Here is a 26,388-nt window from a genome sequence, read left to right as displayed (position 1 = left end):
CAGTTGGAACCTGCAGTCATCTCGCTAAACTTGGATGGATTCAACATCCTTGATGAAAGCACCTTTTGCTGTTTTCTCACTGAGTAGACACTGTATTCAGCTGAGATTTCCACAGGTGACCTTTACTGTAACTTTCTTCATAAGTTTGCCTCTATGTCAGCATTACGTTGACAATAAAACAATCACTGACCCAACCTTAAAGGGAAGGTATACACTTAGCAATCGTTCTGAAAATTATAGAAATAAACACTTACTTGGTTAAAAGTACAACAGCTATTTATAAAATATAGCTTTTTGAGAGTCATTCCACTTTTAGATGTGGTTATGGAAAAAAATATCATTTCCCCCCCCCCCGACATTTGAATCTGAGAAGCGTTACTGGCAGCAACAACTCTCAGATTGTGTATACAGTATTCCTGCAGGGACATAAACGCTCTGAATTTTTGGCCATATCTCCTAACAAAACCATCTTTTGAAATGAAATTTTCACATACAAGTTTATTGCATACTATAGGACTAAAACTATCGTACGGTTCAAAAAAACAATCGTATACCTTCCCTTTAAAGTCAGAGAAAGAGGCAGCTTTTTCTTAAGGTAAGGGGGAATGTCTTACAATCATGGATGAAAATTTCTTCTTAGCTCGATGTTCATTTCCTGCGACCTCCAGAGGAATTCGACAAGATCATGGCGATTCTGATGAAGATGTTGACTGTATCCATGTAGATGCCCATCGCCCTGGGAGAAAGGAAAAGAGAGTAAGAAGGGGAAACTACGAAGCATCAAAAGGGTTAGTTGGGTTGGCGTAGAGGTGTCTTTCCTCGCCTTCCACCTCTAAAACCCCGTTTCGAATCATGCCGAGGGGCACTACGCCCATTGGGATTTCAGTCCCTACCTGACCGAGAGGGGGGTTTCCCTGAGGTTTTTTTACTCCCAAATCTAAATTTGAAACTTCCTTCTTTTTCTATAAGTTCTCGGCTTCACAACCAGAATATGTTAAGTGAATGCTGGGGACATAAGAGGGCGAGGATGGGGGTATATGGGAGGTGGAAGGGGAGGGGTGTTTGGCTGACCAGGAAACTAATCCATTTTGATCAAAAAATACTGGTTTCTACACCTCTGCATTATAGGAACAAATTATTTTAAATGTGTTTGTTTTACAGGAGGAGATGTAGAATTACAAGGGGTACACCAATCTGAGGTTAAGAACCATTAAAGGCATAGGCGTGTTTGGTAGATACTCCAAATATTTAATAGCATAAAAACATACTTGGTAATGAGCAACAGAGAGCTGTTGATAGTATAAAACAATGTGAGAAATGACTCCCTCTGAAGTAGCATAGTTTTTGAGAAAGAGGTAATTTCTCACTTAGATATTTGAATCTGAGATAGTATTAAGACTGCACACATTTTGTTTACACTGAAAATACTAAGCTCAGCTGATAGTTTATTTGAGCAGCAGTTGCAAAGTTTAACACCGATTATTTTCTGAAGAGTATACTTACGAGTTGATCGGGTCGTAAGGTTGCTGGGCCATGATGGGGTATGTCTCCGCTCGTTTCATAATCAACTGCGTGTCGTATAACAAGAACCCGCTGAACAGAATAAGACCACCGTACATACTGATGGCATAAAGGCCTGATCCCAGAGCCGTTGAAGGGGCAAAGAACATACCTCCTACAAACACAGGAAAATATAGGAGCCCGGTCAGAGAAGATTTCTATGTAGCGCCCTCTTTTGACATGAATAACTACAGAGGCTTCTACAAACAGCTGTAGACTGGGCCCCTGTCTTTATCCGCAAGGAACAGGTCCCAGCTTCTCAGCTCCAGTGATTCCATTGGATACAATCAAACGTGCACAGTGACATGAGCTTTCCATCCTGTCACGTCTGCAACAGAATTTGACTGCGTATCTCTATGTGAAATGTATGGGGTCAAAAGTCAAAACACACGCCGGTTTTTGATGCTGGTCTCTACTCTCTGGCGTTATTCTTCTGTATATATAGCCTGAACATCTGACGTCACACTTCGAGGCTCGTGAATAACGCCAGAGACCGGCATCAAAAACTGGTGTGTGGTTTAACCTTTGACCTCATTCATTTCACATAGAGATACGCAGTCACATTCTATTGCGGAAATGAGAGCAGTGTACTGTTTGGGCATAATGGGTGCGTGTTTATTCAATATCATTGTATCCAATGAGGCCACTCTCGGGCATTATTCACGAGACTGGAAGTGTGACGTCAGATGTTCAGGCTTCTGTAGATACAGCCTCGTTACCATGGGCAGTCTCTTATTAGAATCAGTTACTCCAATCCCCAAGGAGTCTATATCTACATGTACAACCACAAACAGTCTGTTAAACGGCCGTGTACTTCTTGAGATATGGTGCTACAAAGATTTCCCAATTAAATATGCAAATATGGGTCACGTAGTTAATTAATTACGAATTAAAAAAAAAATTGGTCGGTGGTTTGATGTTTGATCTAGTACAAGTTGATTTCACAGAACTCTTAACCACCATACTCTGCGCTTATGATCACCATTTTTCGCTTACTGTGTTTTTAAACATCATATCATGTCATGCATGCACACAGGTTATGTTGGGCTTACAATTGAGAAAAAGAAAAGGCAACACTATCGATATAAAGATAAGAATCAAACTTAAATATTACCAACAGAAATATACGTTTAGTTTTGGGGGATAAAAAAAAAAAAAAAAAAAATTCGGACGGAGATTCGAACTCGCAATTGTCAGATGTGTAGTCGCGACTGATGACCACTAGGCTAGAAGGGCACGATGCAAAAATGGTGGGTTTTTACATGTGTGCATCAACAGAGGGGATTATGATCCGGCGAAATAATTCTTGTTTCATGATTTTGCGACCATTGTCACTAAATATGAACTGCTTAAAACGCCTATAACTATTAAGTAGGGTTGAAATGTAGTATTAGATGCCTTTAGGGGTTTGTGACGACGACGTCGATGTTGTCAAAAACCCCTATCTAATGACGCACGTTCGTTTTAACGAAAACCCATGCACAGAGTAATTGGCCCACAACGCGGTTAGAAAAACAAGGACAGATTTAACGCACGTTCTAACGAAAATCCTAAATGTCCGTACTTTGTGCGTGTACAGAGTAATGTGTCCAGAACGCGGGTAGGAAACAAAATAGTATATACTCCTCTCAAGAAGTCAACAACTCATAGAGGTACATACTGTGTTGTATTACCAAAGAGAATATTTCACAATAACATGAAAGTGACTGCATCAAGTTTACAAATTAAAAATTCAAATGAAGACCACGTGGTTAATTAATTAAGAATTTTAACACTTTTTTGTTACAGTAAAGCTTATGTTCTAAGCTTCAATTTGATATATGATTTAACTCTTTTATCCTTATACTTTAGGAGACGGGGCCTAAACAAAAACGCTGTACAATCGCTATGGGGTTTTAGGCGGAAACAAAGAATAACAATAATAATAATAATAAAAATAATAAAAATCTCGACGAAAACAATAGCTGTTCCGACTGGATCGGAACAGCTATTAATGGGTCCTTCTAATAATCCTTGAAGCTAAACAACCTCGATTAAAAACACTGCACTAATGACTAAATTAAAAATTTAAATTAAACTGCCGGACGACAGAGAGACCATACAAGGATATTGATAATGGAGTCTCATATAGCGCAGTGTATCCAATAATAAGCTGCTCAAGAAACTTGAACAAAGAGAGACACTTTTTAAGAAGTTTTTACATTTTTAAGAGTTACATCAGAGACCCATTTATGAAGCACCTTAAAGGAACACGTTGCCTTGGATCGGTCGAGTTGGTCTTTGAAAAGCGTTTGTAACCGTTTGTTATAAAATGCATATGGGTAGAAAGATGTTGTAAAAGTAGAATACAATTATCCACACAAACATGCCTCGAAATTGCACGGTTTTCCTTTTACCTCGTTGACTAACAAGGTCGGCCATTTATGGAAGTCAAATTTTTGACTCCCACAAATGACCGACCGTGTTAGTTCGCACAGTAAATGGAAAACCACGCAATCTCGAGGCAAATTAGTGTGGATCATTGTATTCTACTTTTAAAACATCTTTCCAGCCATATGCATTTCATAAAAAAACGGTTACAAACGCTTTTTATAGACCAACTCGACCGATCCAAGGCAACGTGTTCCTTTAAATAAGAGTTTAAAAGGTACTGCCATAACGCACTCAGCAGCCACTACCAAAAACACCAGGTAAACCCTTTTTTTAAGCAATAAGTGTTACTAGGGTCCTTGTAACTTGCATTTAAAAATAATTGCATCTAGGCCTAATATTTCTATAATTGCTTGTTATTTTTCGTCTGTATTTTCTTTTTGCTGATTTATAACTGATTTTTATACTTAAGGGATCTTTTATAGAGATCTTTTGTAAATGTTACTCTGATAGCACCATTAGAGCATTGTATTTCGATGGATTAGGCACTAAATAAATTGTTGCTATTGTTAACAACACGGACAAAGCAAAAGTGGTTTAAGACTTTGAGTCTTGCTTGAGGACACAAGTGTCAAGACCAGCGCTCAAACTTACACTCTGTTTATCAGAAACACCAGAGCTTGAGTCTGGTGCGCTTAACCGCAACATACCATGTCAAGACTGAGACTAAAACCCACACTCAGAAAGATCAGAAACACCAGAGCTCACGACCAGTGCTTGACCCCTTAGCCACGACACGAAACCTTGCCTATTAATTTTTTTTCTAAGGATAGCATAGAATGGTTTATTAGCCAATGATTAAAAACAATCACAGAAATTTAAAGTATCAAACTCTCATTCAAAACAAAACAGTTATCGTCAAATTGTAGTGACTTACCGATGGATGCAGCAATAACTACTCCTAGACCCATCGCTAAGGGGCCACCGATGTAAAGAAACTTCTCACTTGGTGCACAGGTAGCAACGCAAGACAATCCTTATAAACAAATCAGAGGGGAAAAAGAAAAAAGTTATTTTCTTATCCAAAATCATGGAATTTCAATTTTGTTCAACTTTGTTTTCCTATTCACAACCCTTCAAAGACGAAGTGCGTGTTTGTTTGATTCTGTTGGACCGAGGATTACCAGAGTGAACTGATCATGCCAACACCTTAATGGAACACGTTGCCTTGGATCGGTCGAGTTGGTCTTTGAAAAGTGCTTGTTGCTGTTTGTTATAAAATGCATACGGTTAGAAAGATGTTTTAAAAGTAGTATACAATGATCCACACACATTTGCCTCGAAATTGCGTGGTGTTCCTTTTACTTTGCGAACTAACACGGTCGGCCATTTATGGGAGTCAAAAATCTGACTCCAATAAATGTTTGTCGACGAGGTAAAAGGAAAAACCACGCAATTTCGAGTGATGCTTGTGTGGATCATTATATTCTACTTTTAAAAATATTCTAATCATATGCATTTTTTAACAAATGAATACAAACGCTTTTCAAAGACCAACTCGACCGATCCAAGGCAACGTGTTGCTTTAATCAGAGTCTAACAGTTAGGTGTTCAGTTACTTACTGGTTTTAGACTGTAGCATGGGTGTAAAATTTTACAAAATTGTGAAAGGACAACAGTTTTTTCTACTGTCCAAGTTCTCTCGCAAAATCTTGTCAAACATTGCAACTTTTTCCAACCATGCTAAAATTAAGCAATTAACCCTAGTTAAATTGCTGTTGTGTATAAAGCATTATAGATGTAACCTCTCAGTGACCTTTGACCCAGTGATTACCTCCAACAACTCCAGCTGTGTACCATGCCGCCCTGATAAGAAGCTGACCTCCAAGAAGGGTCATGGGTGCCAACACCGCCCCCAAGAGTCCACTGTGTGCCAACCACGCGAGCTGTTTGCCTCCCATGATGCCTTCGGTGTAGGGAACCGACATGCAGATGAAGCCCGAACACATGACGACGCCCATCATACCAAGTGCTCCCTGAGGAAGAAATAAAAAAATGTACCGATTAGAAAAATTACACTTTAAACATGATTCAGAGATGGGTGTTTGGGCTCAACAAGCGTACCCGTTTTGGGCTCATGCTTTGCTTCTTAGTGAGCTCCCCTGCAATATCATAAAAGTGTATTTACATGTATATCTGCCTGGCTAAACTGTCGTCTTTGGAACATCTTTAAATTATTGCCTGTATTACATTTGTTACTGTGGAAACAATAAATCTTTGAAAACCTTGAAAGATGAAACTTTGTATGCAAAACAGGGGAATAAGGTCAAGTACACAAAACTTTGTTCTGAAGTGTCTGCATTTTCTTTGGACAATACAAGCTGAGGCAGAGCTGCTTAACCTTACATTACCCATACAATACCTACATAAAATTTGCTTACCATTAAGCAGTTACCATTAAGCAGTTGGCTGCTTAACGGTAAGAAATGCTTTACTTTTTGAGAAAACATTTTAAAAAAAAATCAATTCTCGATAGCAAGAATTACGAATTTACTTTGAACACATGTCATGACACGGCGAAACCGTGCGTACACAAGGGTTGGTTTTCCCATTATTTTCGCCTGAACCCAGAGACCAATTGAGCCTAAATTTTCACAGGTTTGTTATTTTATATACAAGTTGAGATGAAGTGTGGGCCTTGGAAAATACTGTTTACCGAAAGTGTCCAATGGCTTTAAAGGGTGGCTGCAGTGTTTTTATTATTCATTTAAACAATTAAACATGACTTTTTAAACCTGAAATATTTTTTTAAAAATATTTTTTATTAAATACGCAAGTATTTTAAAAATGGTTTTCAAGAGATTAGGGGAACCCACTCCGCCCCTAAAAGGGAGCCTTCATTTGCATAAATGTGACGTCATGTCGGTAACCCGAGCCCCCTGGCTGTGTGCATATAGAGATGTGTGCACTGTGTGGCCTAGGTACCAGGCCCTAACGTGTAGTTAGGGACCAGACTTTTTTTGCCGACGATATGTTTCAATTTCCGACGTGACGTCGATGGTAGGGGGGCAGTAACAATCCACAAAAGGGGGGGGGGTGGGGCATGACTTATTCGCTAATTACGCAAGTCAGATATTTCGGGAATAAACAAAACACATTTTATTGATGTTCAATACATATATCAGAAATAAATGACAGCAAAATTAACAGTTTTATTTGAATTCACTGCAGCATCCCTTTAAGTTCACTAGTCCGGCAATAGTTTATTATCTCAAATGAAACAGGACTGCTGTTCAACTTAGAACTAGCCAGCCGGACCACTTGGGGTGAATTTTGACTGGTCCTTACATAGGTATTTTAAGTGACCATTTGACCAGCGGGACCACTCTTAATCACTGTCTAGGTCAAGGTGAATTATCCAGGCTTCATTATTTGAAGAACAGCTTGGGGCAGGAGTTCAGGACATCCCAGCTGACAAATTGTCAGAGCTGATCCAAAATACACCTGTCAGTTTCCCTTGTGGTTTATATTGATATCTGAAACAAAAAGTCGCATCCCCTTAAGGTAATCCCCTGGCTGCCACTTCCCAGGTTGTATCTCAATTTGGGTGTGATCCCTGGCTACACGACAGTTAGCAGTATGGCTTCTGACTGGCACCCCCAAACAAAGATATTGACAAAATAGGGAGACCGCCAACATAGGGCTAGATAGCTCAGTTGGTATAGCTTTGGCACGTTAATCTGAAGGTCGTTGGTTCGAGTCCAACTCTGAGTCAATTCTTTGTTCAACCCCAATAATCATTCCACACAAGTTTGCTTCGAAATTTCATGGTTTTTATTTTACTGTGCGAACTAACACGGTCGGCCATTTATGGGAGTAAAAAAACTTCACCCTTCCTCAGAAATGTCAAAAAACAGCCTTAATCTTTCCAAAATCTGAGCTCACAAATGACCACGTTGAAGTGAAACCTTTAAATTATTGACCCAGGGAAAAGTTAATAGACCGGTGCAAATTGAATGACCAGTAAAATTAATGGACCGGTGAAATGACGAGCTATCTCAAAATGATTGCAATGGTTAAGTCACTGAAGGACTTAAAGGCAAAGCTTAGAACCATAATATGCTGAAATCCAAGAAAAGATATTTGAGATTCAATTTCAAGATTTGACTGATCATTTGTTTTAAATAGCACTGGTCAAATACCAGTGTTCTCACTTGGTGTCTTCCAACATGTATGCATAAAATAACAGGTATGCAAAAGATAACAAATCTGTGAAAATTTTGACTCAAGTGGTCATCACAGTTGACTCGATTGGTCATCGCAGTTGCCAGAGAATAATGAGAGAAAAAAACACAACTTTGTTGCACACCAGATGCATAATCAAAGGTTTCAGGCCTGAAATCTTTAGTTTGTTTGAGCGAAAAAAAAAAGAAAAAAAAAATTCTTTTTCAGAAACATTGTTACTTCAGAGAGAGTCGTTTCTCCACAAAATGTTATACTATGTTATGCCTATGTTGAGATACACCAACTGTGAAGGCTAGTCTTTGACAAATTACCAATAGTGTCCACTGCCTTTAAGTTTGCAGACAAAGCCATGATCAAACAGTGCTGTTCAACAGTGTACATGGTGTACCCCTCAACAGATTGTTCAAAACAAACTGTCCTCAAACACTCCAAAAGTTATTTCAGATGATAGCAGAGAACCACAGCTGAGCTCTATGTGTAAACTGACACGGTAATCAAACAAAAACTGATATTTTAGGATTGTCTCCTTGATTGATGAATATTGCCCTTTTGAAAAAGCTTAGTTTCTTGAGGCCATTCAAGTTATCTTCTTTCTTTGTGGATTTAAATCAAGATGAAGCATCTTGCTCAAGGGGGGTACTCAGGGTCCCATCTTGAAGATGATAATCAACAAGACAGTGAGAACTGGATAAGGGTTGTCCTTGTAGGGAGCCGTTATCAAGATTGTCTGAGATTGTTCTATAGAAGGGAAAACATATACCCATGTTTGTTCTTGCGTCAACTTTTTCTGTCCAACGGTTCAGTCGGATGCTAATGGCATGTCAAACATGAGCAAATATCTGTCAGTTGGAAGGATTGCGGCCGAGCGGTCAAGTGCACTGCACTCAAGCCCTTGTGTTGCTGATCAGCAGAGAGTGGGTTCGAGTCCCAGTCTTGACACTTGTGTCCTCGAGCAATACACAAAGCTACCATTGCTTCATCCTTCCAATGGCTGGGACATATATGATTTGAAAGGATTTTACAAAGAATCTGAGGTAAAGAAGTTAATTGTTTGTAAATGAGGCATTCATTTTCATTTTGTGTTTTAGCCTTTGAGAAAAACTCTCCCTATTTAAAAAAGAGAGGTCATTTGCATCAATTTTGCAATACTGTGTCTCCCTAATTAGCATTGGAGCCGGGAAACCACAAGGGAGACCAGTGAATGATTTCTCTTAGCATTTCAGAGCAATGCTTCACAATATGTTCAGTTGCTACACCAAAATCATCATTTGCTAACTCAATGTTGGTATTCAGTTTCAAAAGGACATGTCCAGTCTTTAGAATTTTTGCTATGCTCAAATTTCTTGATGAAAATAATCCCTGGAGACCAGTGAAGGCAAACCACACTATAATTGCAAGCACCTTGTACCGACTATAAAAATAAGCTGTTATGAGGAAGTCTTTTTCTTCCCATGGTCACAACACTCCTCTAAGGCACAACCAAAAAGAGGTTATGCTGACGTACATGTAACCTGACCTACCCTGAAAATACAGCCAACCCTGGATATTTTATTTTTTTTCAAGGGAAGAAATTTAATGATTAAAATCTATTAAAGACATTAAAACAAAATAAATGTCATCAAAAGTTTAAAAATATACTATTTGTTGTGTGTAGCCTTGTTTTCATGAACATGAATACTACCGGCTTAGAATTAATTAGAAAACATGTCATTTTCATTGCTGGGAGAAACAAAGGACCGGTAATGATACGATCATTATTTCTTCACTGACAGCGGTCTGATGGCCAGATATTATAGGCCTAACACCTGAGGACCACACACAATAATAAGCCCAACTAGTACAGTTTGTCTACATGTAATTTAGTAGTAATGCTCTTTTCATCGGACCTGCCACCGGGAATAACGGCTGGCCTTTTCACACTATGAGCCCTGTACCCCGGTCTTCCCCCCTCCCTCTCGGTCTACCACGGCGAATGGGCATTCACATGAGGATACATGTAGCCACCTGAGAATACATGTAGCCAGCCCTGCTCCTGAGAAGGGGTAAGTGGTAAAACCCTGGTGTATTCTTGAAACGTGCAGCTGGAACCCCAGGGAACCCCAGGGAACCCCAGGGAACCCCAGGGAACCCCAGGGAACCCCAGGGAACCCCAGGGAACCCATGCCACAAGTAATGGGGAGAGGTTGATAGTATAATAGTATAAAACATTGATTTTTGGGGTTGAACAAAGAATTGACTAGAGTGGGATTCGAACCAACGACCTCCGGATTAACGTGCCGGCGCTCTACCAACTGAGCTATCTAGCCCTATATTGGCGGTGTCCCTATTTTTGTCAATATCTTTGTTCGGGGGTGCCAGTCAGAAGCCATACAACCGTTAACTGCCGTGTAGCCAGGGATCACACCCAAATTACGATACAACCTGGGAAGCGGCAGCTAGGGGGATCACCTTAAGGGGATGCGACTTTTTGTTTCAGATATCAATATAAACCACAAGGGAAACTGACTGGGTAAATTTGTAAATGATTTTTGGGGTTGAACAAAGAATTGACTAGAGTGGGATTCGAACCAACGACCTCCGGATTAACGTGCCGGCGCTCTACCAACTGAGCTATCTAGCCCTATATTGGCGGTGTCCCTATTTACCCAGTCAGTTTCCCTTGTGGTTTATATTGATAGTATAAAACATTGTGAAAAACGACTACGTCTGAAGTGATGTAGTTTTCGATAAAGAAGTAATTTTCTAAGAATTTGATTTCGAGACCTCAGAATTAGATTTTGAGACATGTCTCAAAATCAAGCATCTGAAAGCACACCCATTCGTGTGACAAGGGTGTTTTTTCTTTAAATGTTCTCTCGCAACTTCGACAAACAATTGAGCTCAAAAGTTGAGATACATCAAGTGAAAATACTGGCCTTTGACAATCACCAAAGGTGTCCAGTGTCTTTAAAAATACAAGTACAAACATACAGTATCAAGTAAAATTAGCATAATTATTTCTCCTTCCTTGTCTCCTTGTTCCTTCTAATGAGATCTCAGCTTCATATAAACCAGTTTTCAAGATGCATTTTTTTTCTCCCACCCCCCACAGTTTACGTTACAGTATCAAGTAAAATCAGCATAATTATTTCTCCTTCCTTGTCTCTTCTAATGAGATCTCAGCTTCATATAAACCAGTTTTCAAGATGCATTTTTTTTCTCCCACCCCCCACAGTTTACGTTACAGTATCAAGTAAAATTAGCATAATTATTTCTCCTTCCTTGTCTCTTCTAATGAGATCTCAGCTTCATATAAACCAGTTTTCAAAATGCATTTTTTTTCTCCCACCCCCCACAGTTTACGTTACAGTATCAAGTAAAATTAGCATAATTATTTCTCCTTCCTTGTCTCTTCTAATGAGATCTCAGCTTCATATAAACCAGTTTTCAAGGTGCATTTTTTTCCCCCCATTTCCCCCACCCCCCACAGTTTACGTTACAAGCAGATGTTCCCATGATCACCCTGTCCTAGTGGGTCTATCACAATCACAATCGGAATTAAATCAACCTATCAAGAATGTTTTGCCAACCTATATAATAAACCGGTAGCATACATGTATGTTTTTAGCAATTATCGAACCAGCTTTACTGTACATGTGTACACTCCATTCTTGTCATATAACTATGAGGTCCCTTGGACTGGCTAAAGTTTATGTCCTCTTATGACAGGAGGATGTTGTTAAATACGAGGACAGCAAAACCAAGAAACACAAAGCGGAAATGAGATCTAGGACTTCAGAATGTACAATGTACCTTCTACAACACTGCTCTTTATGACGAGACTGCATTCAAGGCACTGGACACTAGTGGCAATTACTGAAATTAATTGTTAGCATAAAAACTAACTTGGTAATGAGCCATGGAGAGCTGTTGATACAGTAGTAAAAAAACATTGTAAGAAACGGCTCCCTCTGAAGTAACATCGTTTTTGAGAAAGAGGTAATTTCTCAATCAAACAATAACAGACCTCAGCTGAGCCTTTTATTGTTCATGTGAAACCAGTTACCAGACAAAGTAATGCAACACAGAGGGGCGTTTTTTCCTTTTTTGTTCTCTAGCAAGTTCGATGACAAAATTGAGCCAAACTTTTCACAGGTTTGTCATGTTCGTTATACCAAGTAGGAATACTGGCCTTTGACAATTACCAAATGTGTCCAGGGGTCAATTTCACTAAGAGTTACATGTAGAAATAGTCCTATTAGGCCTAAACTTTGCCATAGGAGATGTTAAAAATGTATGGCTACATGTAGTCCTAAGTTAGGACGAGTAACTCGTCCTAACTTGAGATAAGACTAGTCTTAACTATCTTTCCCAGTGCCTTTAAAGGGAAGGTACACTCTTGGTAACTGGCAAAGACTAGTCTTCACAGTTGGTGTATCTCAACATATGCATAAAATAACAAACCTGTGAAAATTTTAGCTCAATTGGTCATCGGAGTTGGTAGAAAATGATGAAAGAAAAAACACCCTTTTTGTGTGCTTTCAGATAGAAGTCTTTCTAGCTAAAAGTCTTTTATTATTTTTGTGAGAAACTACCTCTATTTCAAAATCTGGGCTACTTCAGAGGGAGCCGTTTCTCACATTATACTATCAACAGCTCTCCAATGCTCATTACCAAGTCAGTTTTTAAGTTAATATTTGTTTTGAGTTATTACCAAACGTGTACCTTCCCTTTCACAATCCTGACACAGGATTGCAGAGCAAGAAAATAAATTATAATTGCGGGGTCGATGGACAGTGAGAGTATTACAAATTTTCCAACGACGACGACGGTAAAAACAGAGCAGCTGCAATAAATTCATCTTATGGAAAGAGATGCAAGGTCATTTTAATAGCATTCCGTAATGATTGTAAGCAAAAACAAAAATACATTGGCCACACTCAGGCACAGAAGCATGGAAAACGAAAGAGGGGAAACCTTACTTGGTAACGAGTAATGGGGAGCTGTTGATAGTATAAAACATTAATGAGAAACGGCTCCCTCTGAATTAACAGTTTCCGAGAGTGAAGTAATTTTCCACGAATTTGATTTCATGACCTCAGATTTAGAATTTGAGGTCTCGAAATCAAGCATCTGAAAGCACACAAACTTCGTGTGACAAGGGTGTTTTTTTCTTTCATTAATATCTCGCAACTTCGACGACCAATTGAGCTCAAATTTTCACAGGTTTGTTTTTTTATGCATATGTTGAGATACACCAAGTGAGAAGACTGGTCTTCGACGATTACCAATCATAGTGTCCAGTGTCTTTAAACTACAAATTGCGGATATCTTGCATTCGTCATTTGAAAAACAAAAGACACACAAGACTTTGTTTGGTTTTAGTTTACTGGTTTAGGTCCAATGCTTTTGTCACTGGCCTACGATCCAGTGTATCAAGCGCAGCAGTGCCAGCTCCATGATGCAAAGGCTGTGTGGTGTGCAACTTCAATGTTTCAATGCATGGGAACTTTAGTGCTGTAGCCACAGCACCATACATGTATGCTAGGGTTCAAACTCCCTCTAGCCATGGGGGCTACACAAATAAGACAGCCACTGGAGCAATGCAAAGGTGGTGGGTTCCAATCACATCTGAGTGATTTGGCCGTGGAATTCTTTTTCACAGAACTCGGGAAAGGACTTTATGTGCTTAGTGGACAGTGCTTTACCGGTGTAAGGAGGGTAAAAACAGTTTGATATTCAAAGATGCTTAGTTGGATTTGGCCTCATAATACAAAACTCGTAGTTGAAAAAGAAACTAGAATGGTACTTTTGAAACTGGAAAATGTTCGGAAATATCCCCAAAATGCCAACAGACATTACAGATTGGACTGGTACAGGATGCTTCATATTCCTGAAGATTACGGTACATGTATGGGGAACGACTCTAGATGGGTTTGTAACGCCTCTCCCCCCCTCCCCATCCATGATAATGATGACAATAAACGCAGTTTGTGATTACAAAACCAAGGACTTCTGGATTGTTCATCGATCATCAAGTCCTGCATCAGTTGTTAATTTCAACACTTAATTACGTCGCCAGCAAGGGTCAACTGAACTCATCAATTAACAATATTAAGGACAAAGGCAGCAGCTTCTATCTCCATAAAAAAAAAAATTTTTTAAAGATTGGTAGTAAGTGGGAAAAACATATGATATCATAATAGTTCAAACTTGACTGACGTCAGACGTTTCCTTGCAAAGAATTTTGATGAAAAAAATCAAATGCATGAGAGAACTGTACTTCAAAACGCATATTTGTAATTGCAATGTATTCTCCACACATTTCGTAATGACTTACCGTTAGATACACGAAACTAGTCAAGCCTCGCAAGGTGTCAGCTAAACACACATGTTACATTGTAGCTTCTTCCCGTTTGTGTTATTAAAGGGAAGGTTTGCGTTTGGTTACCAGTCTTAAAGTTAATGGCAAATAACAGCTTTTTGTTAGAAACATACAGCAACGTTTGATACTGATCGAAAAAAATAGTTGATCGAAGTTCACACCTTGAAACGGCCTTCAGGCCTTGTGTGTCTGGTGACTTGCATACTATTTTTAGGCAGACTTTGGTGCTCCATAAATACAAAGTAGGGGAGAATGCTGTGTGATAGTTTGAGAAGCTATTTGACCACTTGATAAACCTAAAGCAGGCATACATTGTACATGTACTGTAGAAAACTACGCATTTCGCGCTCTATGAGTTACATGATCAGAGTATACTGATCGTAACGTCGAGTTGAAACCAACGGTTCTTTTCAGAACCACCCAAACTCATATGGAGATAGTCATTACATGGTGTTACTACAAACCTTTTCATATCTTATCTTTAATGTTGTTGTAATTTTGTACAATACCAAAAGAGTTACATATATGCAACATATGCGCACAGAAATATGAACGAATAGCTTAATAAGGGACCAATGGGGACCTTGAAATCTTGGTAAAACACCCTGGAATGACCAGAGTACGGACGACCGGGTACTGGGTAATGACCCTTGTCAAAGCAGTTAATGATGCGTTGGCTAATCTCTATGGAATACATGCACTTAATACTTGAGTAACGGTAATGGGCTTGTTACCATCACTTGGCGTTGCGTTCCTGTACCTTAACCTGGCCAAGTTTGAAATCTCACGGGACTAGTGCAAGTATTTTAGCCTTCGAGAAAGACTCTACTAGGGTTTGAAATGTCAGGCCATTAACTACTTTTTTCCTTCAAGAAGATATTGCTAACAAATTTTCTGCTTAGTAGAAATTAGCAGGTAACCAGTCAAAAATTGTATGTGACATGATTTTTGGCTGGTAACCCTGTTCTGGTGAGCATATCTTTGTTGTGCTAAAGCTACTTTTTGTGTGTAAGCAGCTCTATACAATTGGGCTCAGGGTTGCGATACCATGCAACCCCTGTTGCGATCATTGATGTAACATTTTAAATCAGATCGCAAACCGACAATCTATCACTTGGTATTTTTTTGAGTCATTACCAAGGGTATACCCTCCCTTAAGACTGCCCTCCCTTAATAAGAGACCCCATCCCTAGACTTACCACCCATGATTTAGGCATAAGGCGTGTCATCAAGGCGGGGTTTCTGGAGATCGCTATGGCCGAGGCGGCTGTTGATGCAATACCGACACCGAAGTATGCATACGTTGCTTGAATTCTCTCACGAACATAAGATGGCCACATCCTACAAAACAGTATTATAAACAAGGTGAAAATTACCACAAATTTACTGAACTTTGACCTCTTCTTCTTTCATAATACATTTGCACACGTACTCTTGCAACTGTGAAGACCAATGGAGATAAAAAGTTCACAGATTTTTTGTTCTTTACATATGTTGGGATACACTTGGTAAAAGACTGGTCTTTGACAGGTCTTTGAAAATAGATCGATCAATTAAGCTCCGCCCCATTGCGCATTGACCAATCACAACGCAACAAAGGTCCGACACTAAGGTCTGACATGCGTGCGCGTATCTTGGTGCGCGCGGCAGAGTTGTGCAGAAAGGCATTGGAGAGCCCCACAGTTCTTGCTCACATGTGCATCGTGGGCGGAGCCTACTGGATCGGTCAATTACCAGAGGTGTCCAGGGCCTAGGGAGAGTACACCTTTTGTGATTACTCCAAAAATTAATGACCAAAAAACATACATCTGTACTCTCAGTGGTATAACGACATGTACAAATATGTATAAAAACATTGTGAGAAAAGACAGCCTTTTTAAGTAATGTAATTTTAGAGTAGGTAATTTTCTACTACAAAATTTGAATCTGAGAACGGCTTTCACAAGCATCTGAAAAGACACAAATCTATGTGAGAATGTTTACATCTTTCATTATTCTCGTGCAACTTGGATGACCGATTGATCCAAAAGGTTTCACAAGGTTGATGCATATGTCGGGGCCACACCAAGTGTTTTTGAATTGATAAGAATAACAATAAAGCAATCCTAGTAAAGCAACATACGTATCCACCCAACAAGTAGGCGCTCAACCATGCGACAAAAAAGGATCAATTAACACAAAAACAAGCATTACCGTAATTTTCAGTTTATAAATTTGTTAATAATGGCGGACAAGGTTGGTGAAGTCGTCCTTATAGCATAAAATAATTTCTTTTTAAAGAATTTTCTGAGTGAGTTTGGCACGCCTGTGGCTGTTTTGTATTTGTTTTAAGAATATTTTACAAACGATCTTTCTTTTAAAAAACATGTTTGCTGTTTTTTTCTTCAATATTAACATGTCGGGATGTAAGCCGCTCAGCACATACATGTAAACTGCAGGTGTTCAAAAAAGGCCAAAATCAACGTATAAACCACGGTTTATAAACCACCAACTAGGGTAAGTGAATTATCAACAGTATTCCCAATATTCAATTGGAGATTACACTGCAGGCTGTAAAAAATTATTGTGCGAAACCACCCAAAAATTCATCAAAGTGTTTATAGTTATTCCCATCACTAGACTCTACATGTAGATGCCCCTTGCGTGACCACAATATTAGTTAAAGGCACTGGAAACAGCATAAAACCTTACTTGGTAACGAGTAATGGGGAGAGGTTCAATATATAAAACAATGTGAGAAACGGCTCCCTCTGAAGTAACGTAGTTTTTGAGAAAGAAGTAATTTTCCACGAATTTGATTTTGCGACCTCAGAATTAGATTTTGCTGAGCAGAACACCATAGCTTGAGGTCAGTGCTCTCATCGGCTCAGCCACGATACCCATGTGTGCGTATTGAATCTCATCACAGACTTGCATTGATCATGACGACAGTGCCCCTTTAACCCGAAGTCCTTGAAATCAATACTAAATCAAATCAAATTACTTACGCCGCTCTTTCTAGTGTGCCAACATCTTTAGACATCCCCAGGCCATAGTAGCAGAGAGCTCCAACGCCGATTGCCGCTGCCCCCGCAACTGCACCCCTTCCAATGCTGATGGCTGTTAACAAGAGGGGGCGGACAACAGGTGTTTAGACAAGACCATGTTTTTCAATAACATGCAGGGGCTGGATAATTCACACTGAACAGCAGACTGTTAGAAGCGTCGGGTTAGTAGAATTAAAACCATACAATACAAGTTCGGAGGTCTTGTGTTTTTGAATAACAACAGCCACTGAATTTTTAATTTGAAATGAAAATACAAGTATCTTTCAGTTCTGTTGAGTATTGAATTGTTACCCATGAGGCAAATGAGTTACACATTCTTGTTCCCCCCCCCCCAAACAGCTCAAATGTCAAACTGTAGTGGTCACTGGGCCATTTAATTCATTCCTCAAATTACCTCAGCTCCCTGGGAGTATACAGCCCGTGCAACAAATATGCCCAATCAACTAAGCTAAATCAATCACAAGAACTATTTCTGTTCTCACAGGTACCAATTTACCCATGGGTGGAGAGTAAAGCAATTATAGTTAAGTGTCTTGCTCAGGGACACAAGTGTCACGTAAGCTTAGTGTCACCACCGGGACCCACACTCTGCCTGCTGAACAGAAACAAAAGAGCTTGAGTTCTGCTAAGCAGAAATGATCAGGATACCAGTCAAAAAAGGTACAGATATCAATAAATGGTAGCTTGTAACCTTATTTTTTATGTGGCTGGCTACTTTTGCTTAAAGATGAAATTGGGCCCAGCTAATCAAAGCAAAAATTTTAAGTTGCATATACAATGAATTTCAGTGTTCTCCACACACGTAACTTGGGAGGGCGGGCCGCCCTCCTAAAATTTAGGCCGCCCTGCCAAAGAATTGGCCGCCCTGCTAAAATCATTACCCGCCCTGCCCAAAAAAAGGACCAAGAGACTATTTTTAGACTGCATTTAATAAGATCAAACGAGTACCTGACAAGCCAGAGCCGACTTCAAAATTATAGCATCAGAAATGCGATCGTAAACAAACGTTAAAACACGATGTACACATGGCCACATGGTTCGTATTTATATGATGCCGAGTGCCATGCATCACCATAGAACAAGACCAACCATGCACACACAAACACACCACGCACACCGTTGACAATGGGAATACCCACTGCATGCATAGTGCATGATTACAGTCCGCACGCTGTGATTGCTTGTTGATAGACTCCAACACAAAACGCACGTTCACAAACCGAGAACGAATTGCCTCACAGTGCCGCACGCATGTACAGAATGGTACAATGTACAGCCTCGAAGAATATTCAAACATGTCATCTTTCGCCCATTGAGGGCGTGCACGATGCGGGGCAAAGTTCATTGATAAATAAATTGTTCGGTGCGTTTACCGATCGTTGAATCACGATTATTTTATTACAAACGAAGTTCTTACCGACGGAACCGCTAATCACTAATTCATGGAAATGGTTTTGGATGGAAAAAGTATTATTTAGGGCCATAATTTGGGGATAAGATTGTCCAAAAATGTGGGTTTTGATTTTTTTTTTCCGTTTTGAAAATTGCACACGAAGACCGTCCAAATCATGGTCCGGCCACCCGCTTTCTAAATTCCAACGTGCGGCACGCTGATCATTCCTTTGAGGTATAGCGCGGCGCACAGAGCAAAATGTATATCAAATTGTAGTTTTGATTTAGCTTTTTAAAATAAGGTTGTTCCAATTGAAATAGATGCCCATCAATAGGTAGGTAGTGTCGTCGGGCCCAGGGGTTAATACATTGTTTTAAGAAAATGTTTTCTCAATCATTTGTTACTTTCACGTCCGATGACGTCATATCAAAATGGGCGCCATTTTGATTACGTCATATTGACGGGCGCCATTTTGATTACGTCATGCCGCCCTCCTAAAAATAAAAAAAAAGTCTGTGGAGAACACATACCTGACCCATCAGCCGGTGCCCCTGCCATCTCCTTTAAGGTCCTTGTCTTAGCAGCCCTCTTCAACCCAATCCTACTCTGTGAGGCGTAACGCTGTACTGCCACCAAGACATTGATCTTGGTTCTCACACATGATGTTGTCCCTCTAGCGTGGCGAGCAGGAAGGGAGATGGAGGCTCTAGTAGCCGGAAGGGAGACTGAGGCCCTCGCAGGGAGGGTGATGACGCCTCTACAGGCTAAAGCAAACATGATGACTCAAGGATGTCTACACTCAGTTAATTCTGATGGAAAATGAGAAAAGATGTCAAACTTGCATTCAGGATAAGAGTTGCATGAACAGCGGGCATCATTAACGGACAGCGCACACGCACTGCCGCATCGCTTTCACATAATGGTTTAGTCCATCTCGGCCATAGCTTGGTGGTTTGTCTATCAACTAGGGTAGTACCCGCGCGTATTGCGCCCGGTGACCAAACATACAAGCGTTGCATATTGAGAAGTCCAAAGACATGCGATGCAACAGAAAAACAACAGTGAGTAGGTCTACCGAGCAAAATTTTTCAATTTTTAAAGGTGTTAATAAATTTAACTCAACAAAAAGGCAATGAATGTATATCGAGTGTGTGGGGAAAGATTTGGTTGTGTCCTGAAGTTATTAATGGCAATCAATCAGAACATGTTCACCTATCAACGACGATTTTGAAAACGTTCAGAGTTAAGGAGTCCCAAAATAATAGACCCCCTATAATAAGGCTCACAGGGGAGCCTTATGGTCATACGAGTTTCTAGAAGAAGGCCATGTCATGTTGGTGGTTGGCTGTATACATATTATCTTTGCCACATTGGTTGAGTTTTGAGTCGTGTTTAATAAACACAATAAATACATTAATTATCCTCTTTGAATTGACACGTTTGTGGGAACTTTACGGACTTCCTTTGGATTGAGAAGATCATTAAGAACTAGTTATTATTTTGTATCATTATTCAGTATCCTGCCACCACATTTTTTTCATTCATTAAGTAATAAATTATAATCTTTTGACTTTAATTTTAGATTTTTATTATTTAACTTGTTTAACTTTAACACAACAAGAACTAGATAAGGATAACTGGAAACTTTCCGAATGGCGCCACCACCTTTTCACTCATGTTTACAAGAAGGGATATCTCATTGAGGTAAATTAGAAACTATATTATTTCATATCAAATGAAAAAGTGGTGGCGCCATATGGAAACTTTTCCTTAGTAAAGAGTAATATTCCGTAATCCTAAGTAACTTAATTAAACTTTTATTAAAAATTAGTAAAAACTAGTGAAAAAAGTGTTGGCAGGATCATGATGGATACAGAAATCTTTCCAAATAAACATCTTTCTCATTTTGTTACTTTATTGTACACTGTGCAGAAACATCGTCGTCTGTCAGGCATATAGAGACATTATATTGTCATTACATTGTTGGTTGAAGTGTAGAAACTTGAATAAGTGCAAAATGTAATGATATTTTATTATCTAATTGTATCATACTCATACTCATCCATAGCAGCGTAGTAGACTAGTAGTAGTAGACTCTGTTGATAGACCGTAGCCTAGCCGTAGAGAGCTCCATGTATGTACATAAATACATGAAATAGGTAGTACTGTAGTACCTGCAGGCAAACTCAACTCAGTTCAACAAGTGTAATTGTCTATCCAGATTTCTTTATTTAATAAACGACTGTAAGAACGTCTTTACTTACCTCGTGTTCAAGTTTAGTATTATTCCCTACTTGTAACAAATGTAATAAAAAGGAGCAAGATTAACGACGAATTACATCACTCAATCTCGTCTACTTTCTGTTCTGCGTCGATGATATTAAACGCTACGTAACCGTTCCCAAGAGTTTACCATCATTGTACACACTGGTTGGATCGGGGTTGAGTAATAATTCCGTTTGGGTACGAGGACTTGTGCTGTCTTGCATCTGTTGCTGTTTACATCAACGAACCGTTGATTTCGATAAGCAATGAAGTTGTATTACGGTAGGGGCTCAGACTAATAAAAATAGAGAGAAGGCACGTTGGGGGGGGGGGGGGGGGGGAGGCAGTGCAGGAGATGAGCATGTTGGAGATTGGACTTGGAGACTACTACGTGCAGAACTCAAAAGGAGTAAACTCGAGGAATTGTTTCAGCAATTAAATATTTACTGAAACTGTAAATTTACTGAAACTGTAATTTAAACAAGGATCGAGGCTTATAGACACTTTCCGGCACACTGCCTATTAGTTAAAACTTTCCAGTCAGTTTTTAGACGTTGTACAATCTGGCAACAAAATTAACACATTTAAAAGCCCTTTTACAACGGTTTGAGTCAATTTGTCTTGTATTTGTCTTGAGTAGACTTGGCGTTATCTTGAGTTGATATAAATAGTGAAATCACTATTGTCTGACTGATAGTCGACACCTAGCAATGTACAGGTACCGTACCAGGAAATCTCAAAGAAGAGCATCCATTTACACGTTATCATCTTAAAGGCAGTGGACTCTTATTGGTAATTGCCAAAGACATACAATAACAAACCTGTGAAAATTTGAGCTCAATTGGTCGTCGAAGTTGCGAGATAATAATGAAAGAAAAAACCCATTATCACACGAAGTTATGCGCTCTTCAGATGCTTGATTTCGAGACCTCACTGTTCAAATAATCTGAGGTCTCGAAATCAAATTTGTGGAAAATTACTTCTTTCTCGAAAACTACGTTACTTCAGAGTGAGCCGTTTCGCACAATGTTTTATACCAACAACCTCTCCCCGTTACTCGTTACCAAGTAAGGTTAAGCTAATAAATGTTTGAGTAATTACCATTAAATTGGTTGGCTCACAAGATGCCTGAACACCCAGCAGGGTGGATTGTCCGCATTACAAGTCTTATTATTATTATTATTATTATTATTATTATTATTATTATTATTATTATTATTATTATTATTATTATTATTATTATTATTATTATTATTATTATTATTATTATTATTATTATTATTATTATATTATTATTATTATTATTATTATTATTATTATTATTATTATTATTATTATTATTATTATTATTATTATTATTATTATTATTATTATATTATTATTATTATTATTATTATTATTATTATTATTATTATTATTATTATTATTATTATTATTATTATTATTATTATTATTATTATTATTATTATTATTATTATTATTATTATTATTATTATTATTATTATTATTATTATTATTATTATTATTATTATTATTATTATTATTATTATTATTATTATTATTATTATTATTATTATTATTATTATTATTATTATTATTATTATTAGTTGCATCACAGTCGTGTATATAGACGCAAAGGCCAATGACCTCACACTGGCCAAGAGATGAACTAGCCAAATACATACAAAAAAACCGCCACAAACATGTTTGTTGTTTTAAGGAAACTTTAAAAGGACCACTTGACTTGATGTTTGCAACCCGGTATATTTTACTGATGAGAGGTGGATGTCAAGTGCGAATTGCACGAAGATACCACGTGGGCGCCCAGTGCGGTACGTTGCCTTATAATCAGTAGTCATTAACGAGAATCAAGTGTCTTCAATTAGCCCACTTCATTTCGAAGCCACTTTAGGCCCTTGAAGGCACCGGACACCTTTGGTAATGGTCAGAGACCAGTGTGCTCACTTGCTGTTTCCAACATGTGCATAAAAGTTTGAATAACAAACCTGTGAACATTTGGACTCAGATGGTCATCGAAGTTGCAAAGGTGAAGGAATAAACCCCCACGTCATGTTCCACAAATTAATTTCTACTTTCAGATGCACAACTGCTTCAGATTCGAGCGAGAACCTCAGTCTTTCCCACTCAAGTATTAAAGACACTGGACACTGTTGGTAATTGTCAACTAGTCGTCACATGCAGCTGGATCTCAACATTATGCATAAAATAACAAACCTGTGAAAATTTGAGCTCAATCGGTCGTCGAAGTTGCCAGATATTAATGAAAGAAAAAACACCCTTGTCGCACCATGGTCACACGAAGTTTTGTGCTTTCTCTTGATTTCGAGACCACAAATTCTAAATCTGAGGTCTCGAAATCAAACTCGTGGAAAATTACTTCTTTCTCGAAAGCTACGCAACTTCATTGTGTTTCTCACAATGTTTTATAATTATTATCAACCTCTCCCCATTACTTGTACTCAAGAAAAGTTTTATGATATTAATTATTTTGAGTAATTACTAAAAGTGTCCACTGCCTTTAAAAGACTTCAGAACCGAAGCGTTTTATTAGGCATCTGAAAGCACACAAATTAATTGTGCAACTTAGGGTGTTTTTTCTTTCATTATTATTTAACTTATACATAATGTTGGGAAACACCAAATGAGACGACTGGTCTTCTACGTCCTGGGCCCAATTTTATAGAGCTGCTAAGCACAACAATTTGCTTAGCATGAAATCTTTTGCCTTGATAAAAACAGGATTACCAACCAAATTTTCGCGTGATTTTCACGATAAGCGAACAACAGCTTAGTACCTATAACAAGCAATATGCAATAAATGGAAAGTTGGTTGGTAATCCTTTATTTATCAAGGAAGAAAGTTCATGCTCAGCAAATTTTGTTTGCTAAGCAGCTCTAAGAAATTGGGCCCTGGTGGGGTGGATTTCACAAAGAGTTAGGTAGGACTACTCTGATATCTTGAGTTCGGACGAGTTCTATAGGGCCGTGGACACTATTGGTATAGCGGAGACTCTAGAGTAGTGTGGGTCAAACGCTTAGATTTAGGACAGGGCAGGCAACTGCATTAAAGACACTGGACACTGCAATTGTCAAAGACCGGTCTTCTAACTTTAGTGTATCTCAACATATTATGCGTAAAATAACAAACCTGTGAAAATTTGAGCTCAATTGGTCGTCGAAGTTGCGAGATAATTATGAAAGACCTCAAATTCTAAATCTGAGGTCTTGAAATCAAATTCGCAGAAATTTACTCTTTCTCGAAAACTACATCACTTCAGAGGGAGCCCTTTCTCACTTTTATACTATCAACCTCTCCCCATATGTAAGGTTTTATGATTATAATTATTTGAGTAATTACCAGTAATGTCTCAGCCTATATAAGATTAGTCCTATATAGAAAGTTACATGACTTGTCTTCACCCCGCTCCATTCGAAGGCCAACATCAATTACGTTACGCCACGCCAGGCGGCAAAGTGTCGGCTCGACTTTATAAAGGCTGAAGAAAAATGCACGAGTTTGACAAGGTAACTATCACATTTCCGTTATAGACGTGTTAAAAGCGTTCGTCCCCTGGGTTGGATTCTGTGCTGTGCTTACCGGTCAGGCGTGTACGTCTTCGTGTGCTCCTTTTTTTTTGAGCTCAAGGGGATAAGTTAATGATCCTGCATCTCAAAGTTTATCTTGAATATTCCTCCAAGATAAAATTGGGACAGGTTCGCGGTCAGGGACGAGGCCACCTTACATTTATCGGGGAACGTGGTGTTTATCATCTTCACCCTAAAGTTGATTTATATAGGCGTCCAATTATTCATAATTTGTACACGTGGCCACATAAGTCACTGGAGATCCATACATATTACATATTCCTGGTAGAAACCAAGGATGCCTCTGTTAACTTAAAGGCAGTGTGGACACTATTGGTAATTACTCAAAATAATTATTAGCATAAAATATAACTTGGTAACGAGTATAAAGCGTAGTGAGGAACGGCTCCCTCTGAAGTAATGTAGTTTTCGAGAAAGAAGTAATTTTCCACGAATTTGATTTCGAGACCTCAGATTTAGAATTTGAGGTCTCGAAATCAAGCATCGGAAAGCACACAACTTCATATGACAAGGGTGTTTTTCTTTCATTGTTGTGTCGCAATTTCAACGACCGATTGAGCTCAAATTTGTACTGGTTTGTTATTTTATGCATAAATGTTGAGATACACCAACTGTGAAGGCTATTTTTGACGTAGCAAGCACTCTTGATACAGGTTTCCTCAGGCCTACGTGAGCCAAAAACACTGGTGTTAAAAACCCTCATCTCTTCAACGGTAAGTGTTGTTCGTTTGGCGAAACCATGAACTTAAGTCTGGCTAGTTTTCCGCATGGCAACTTTTCTTCTGACAACGTTGAACTCAAATAGTTGGGGGGGGGGGGGGGCAGCCATGTCCCTCTCGCACAGAACATACCGGCAGGCCCCTCCCATCAAAATGAGACAAAACAAAGAGAAGGAGTGAACAGTGCGATGTTGGCCTACCCCTAAAGTGTCTTTATTTGTCGCCACTTACAACCCCACCCTCACCCCCTGTGTCTGGTAATTCGTCACTGCCGTATCCTTGAGAAATTCTGTATCTTTCAACTGCTTGTGGTTTTCACAACAAATATTCATTTTGTAGCGGCGTTTTCGACTGGCGAAACCAACACTTAAAAAAACCCGAAGAATGTTGTAAAAGTCTACACTCGTGACGAACACAATAGAGCTATTTGATTGTATAGGCTTTTAACATTCTTTGTTTTTGTAAGGGTTGGTTCGTCGGACAGTCGCCTGAAGACCTACACGCTTTTTCACTGGTGGTTTGTTTCCACACATCATTAAGTTTTATGTTGATACACATCAAGATAAAAATACATCCAAACAAACACATGAACAACAAACCTGTGAAAAATTTTGGCTCAATTTGGGAGTTGAAGTTGCGAGAGAATAATAGACGAAAATACGCCCTTGTCGCACAAGTTGTCTGCTTTCAGATGCTTAAAAAAAACTTTGAATAAATATTTGGGTGAGAAATTATACCTCTGTCTTGAAAAACTACGTTATTTCAGAGAGAGCGGTTTCTCACAATGTTTTACAATAT

The 26,388-nt window shown here is 38.9% G+C and overlaps 1 protein-coding gene across 1 annotated transcript; it reads right to left on the bottom strand.

Annotated features, from left to right (window-relative positions):
- Window positions 1–619: 619 nt before the first annotated feature.
- On the bottom strand, window positions 620–21,359 carry LOC117303865 (growth hormone-inducible transmembrane protein-like). Its single transcript, XM_033788258.1, has 8 exons — window positions 21,244–21,359; window positions 19,510–19,788; window positions 17,527–17,638; window positions 15,739–15,880; window positions 5,765–5,966; window positions 4,868–4,966; window positions 1,504–1,675; window positions 620–736 (listed from the first exon to the last, which is right to left on the bottom strand). Exons 2-8 carry the CDS (start codon window positions 19,754–19,756, stop codon window positions 649–651), a joined length of 1,062 nt encoding a protein of 353 aa, XP_033644149.1. The 5' UTR covers window positions 19,757–19,788; window positions 21,244–21,359; the 3' UTR covers window positions 620–648.
- Between the last annotated feature and the right edge of the window lie 5,029 nt (window positions 21,360–26,388).

Source organism: Asterias rubens, chromosome 20, assembly GCF_902459465.1.
Source record: "Asterias rubens chromosome 20, eAstRub1.3, whole genome shotgun sequence".
Classification (NCBI taxonomy): Eukaryota; Metazoa; Echinodermata; class Asteroidea; order Forcipulatida; family Asteriidae; genus Asterias; species Asterias rubens.
Note: the sequence above shows the minus strand (reverse complement) of the source record. Positions and strands in the feature narration are given on the sequence as shown.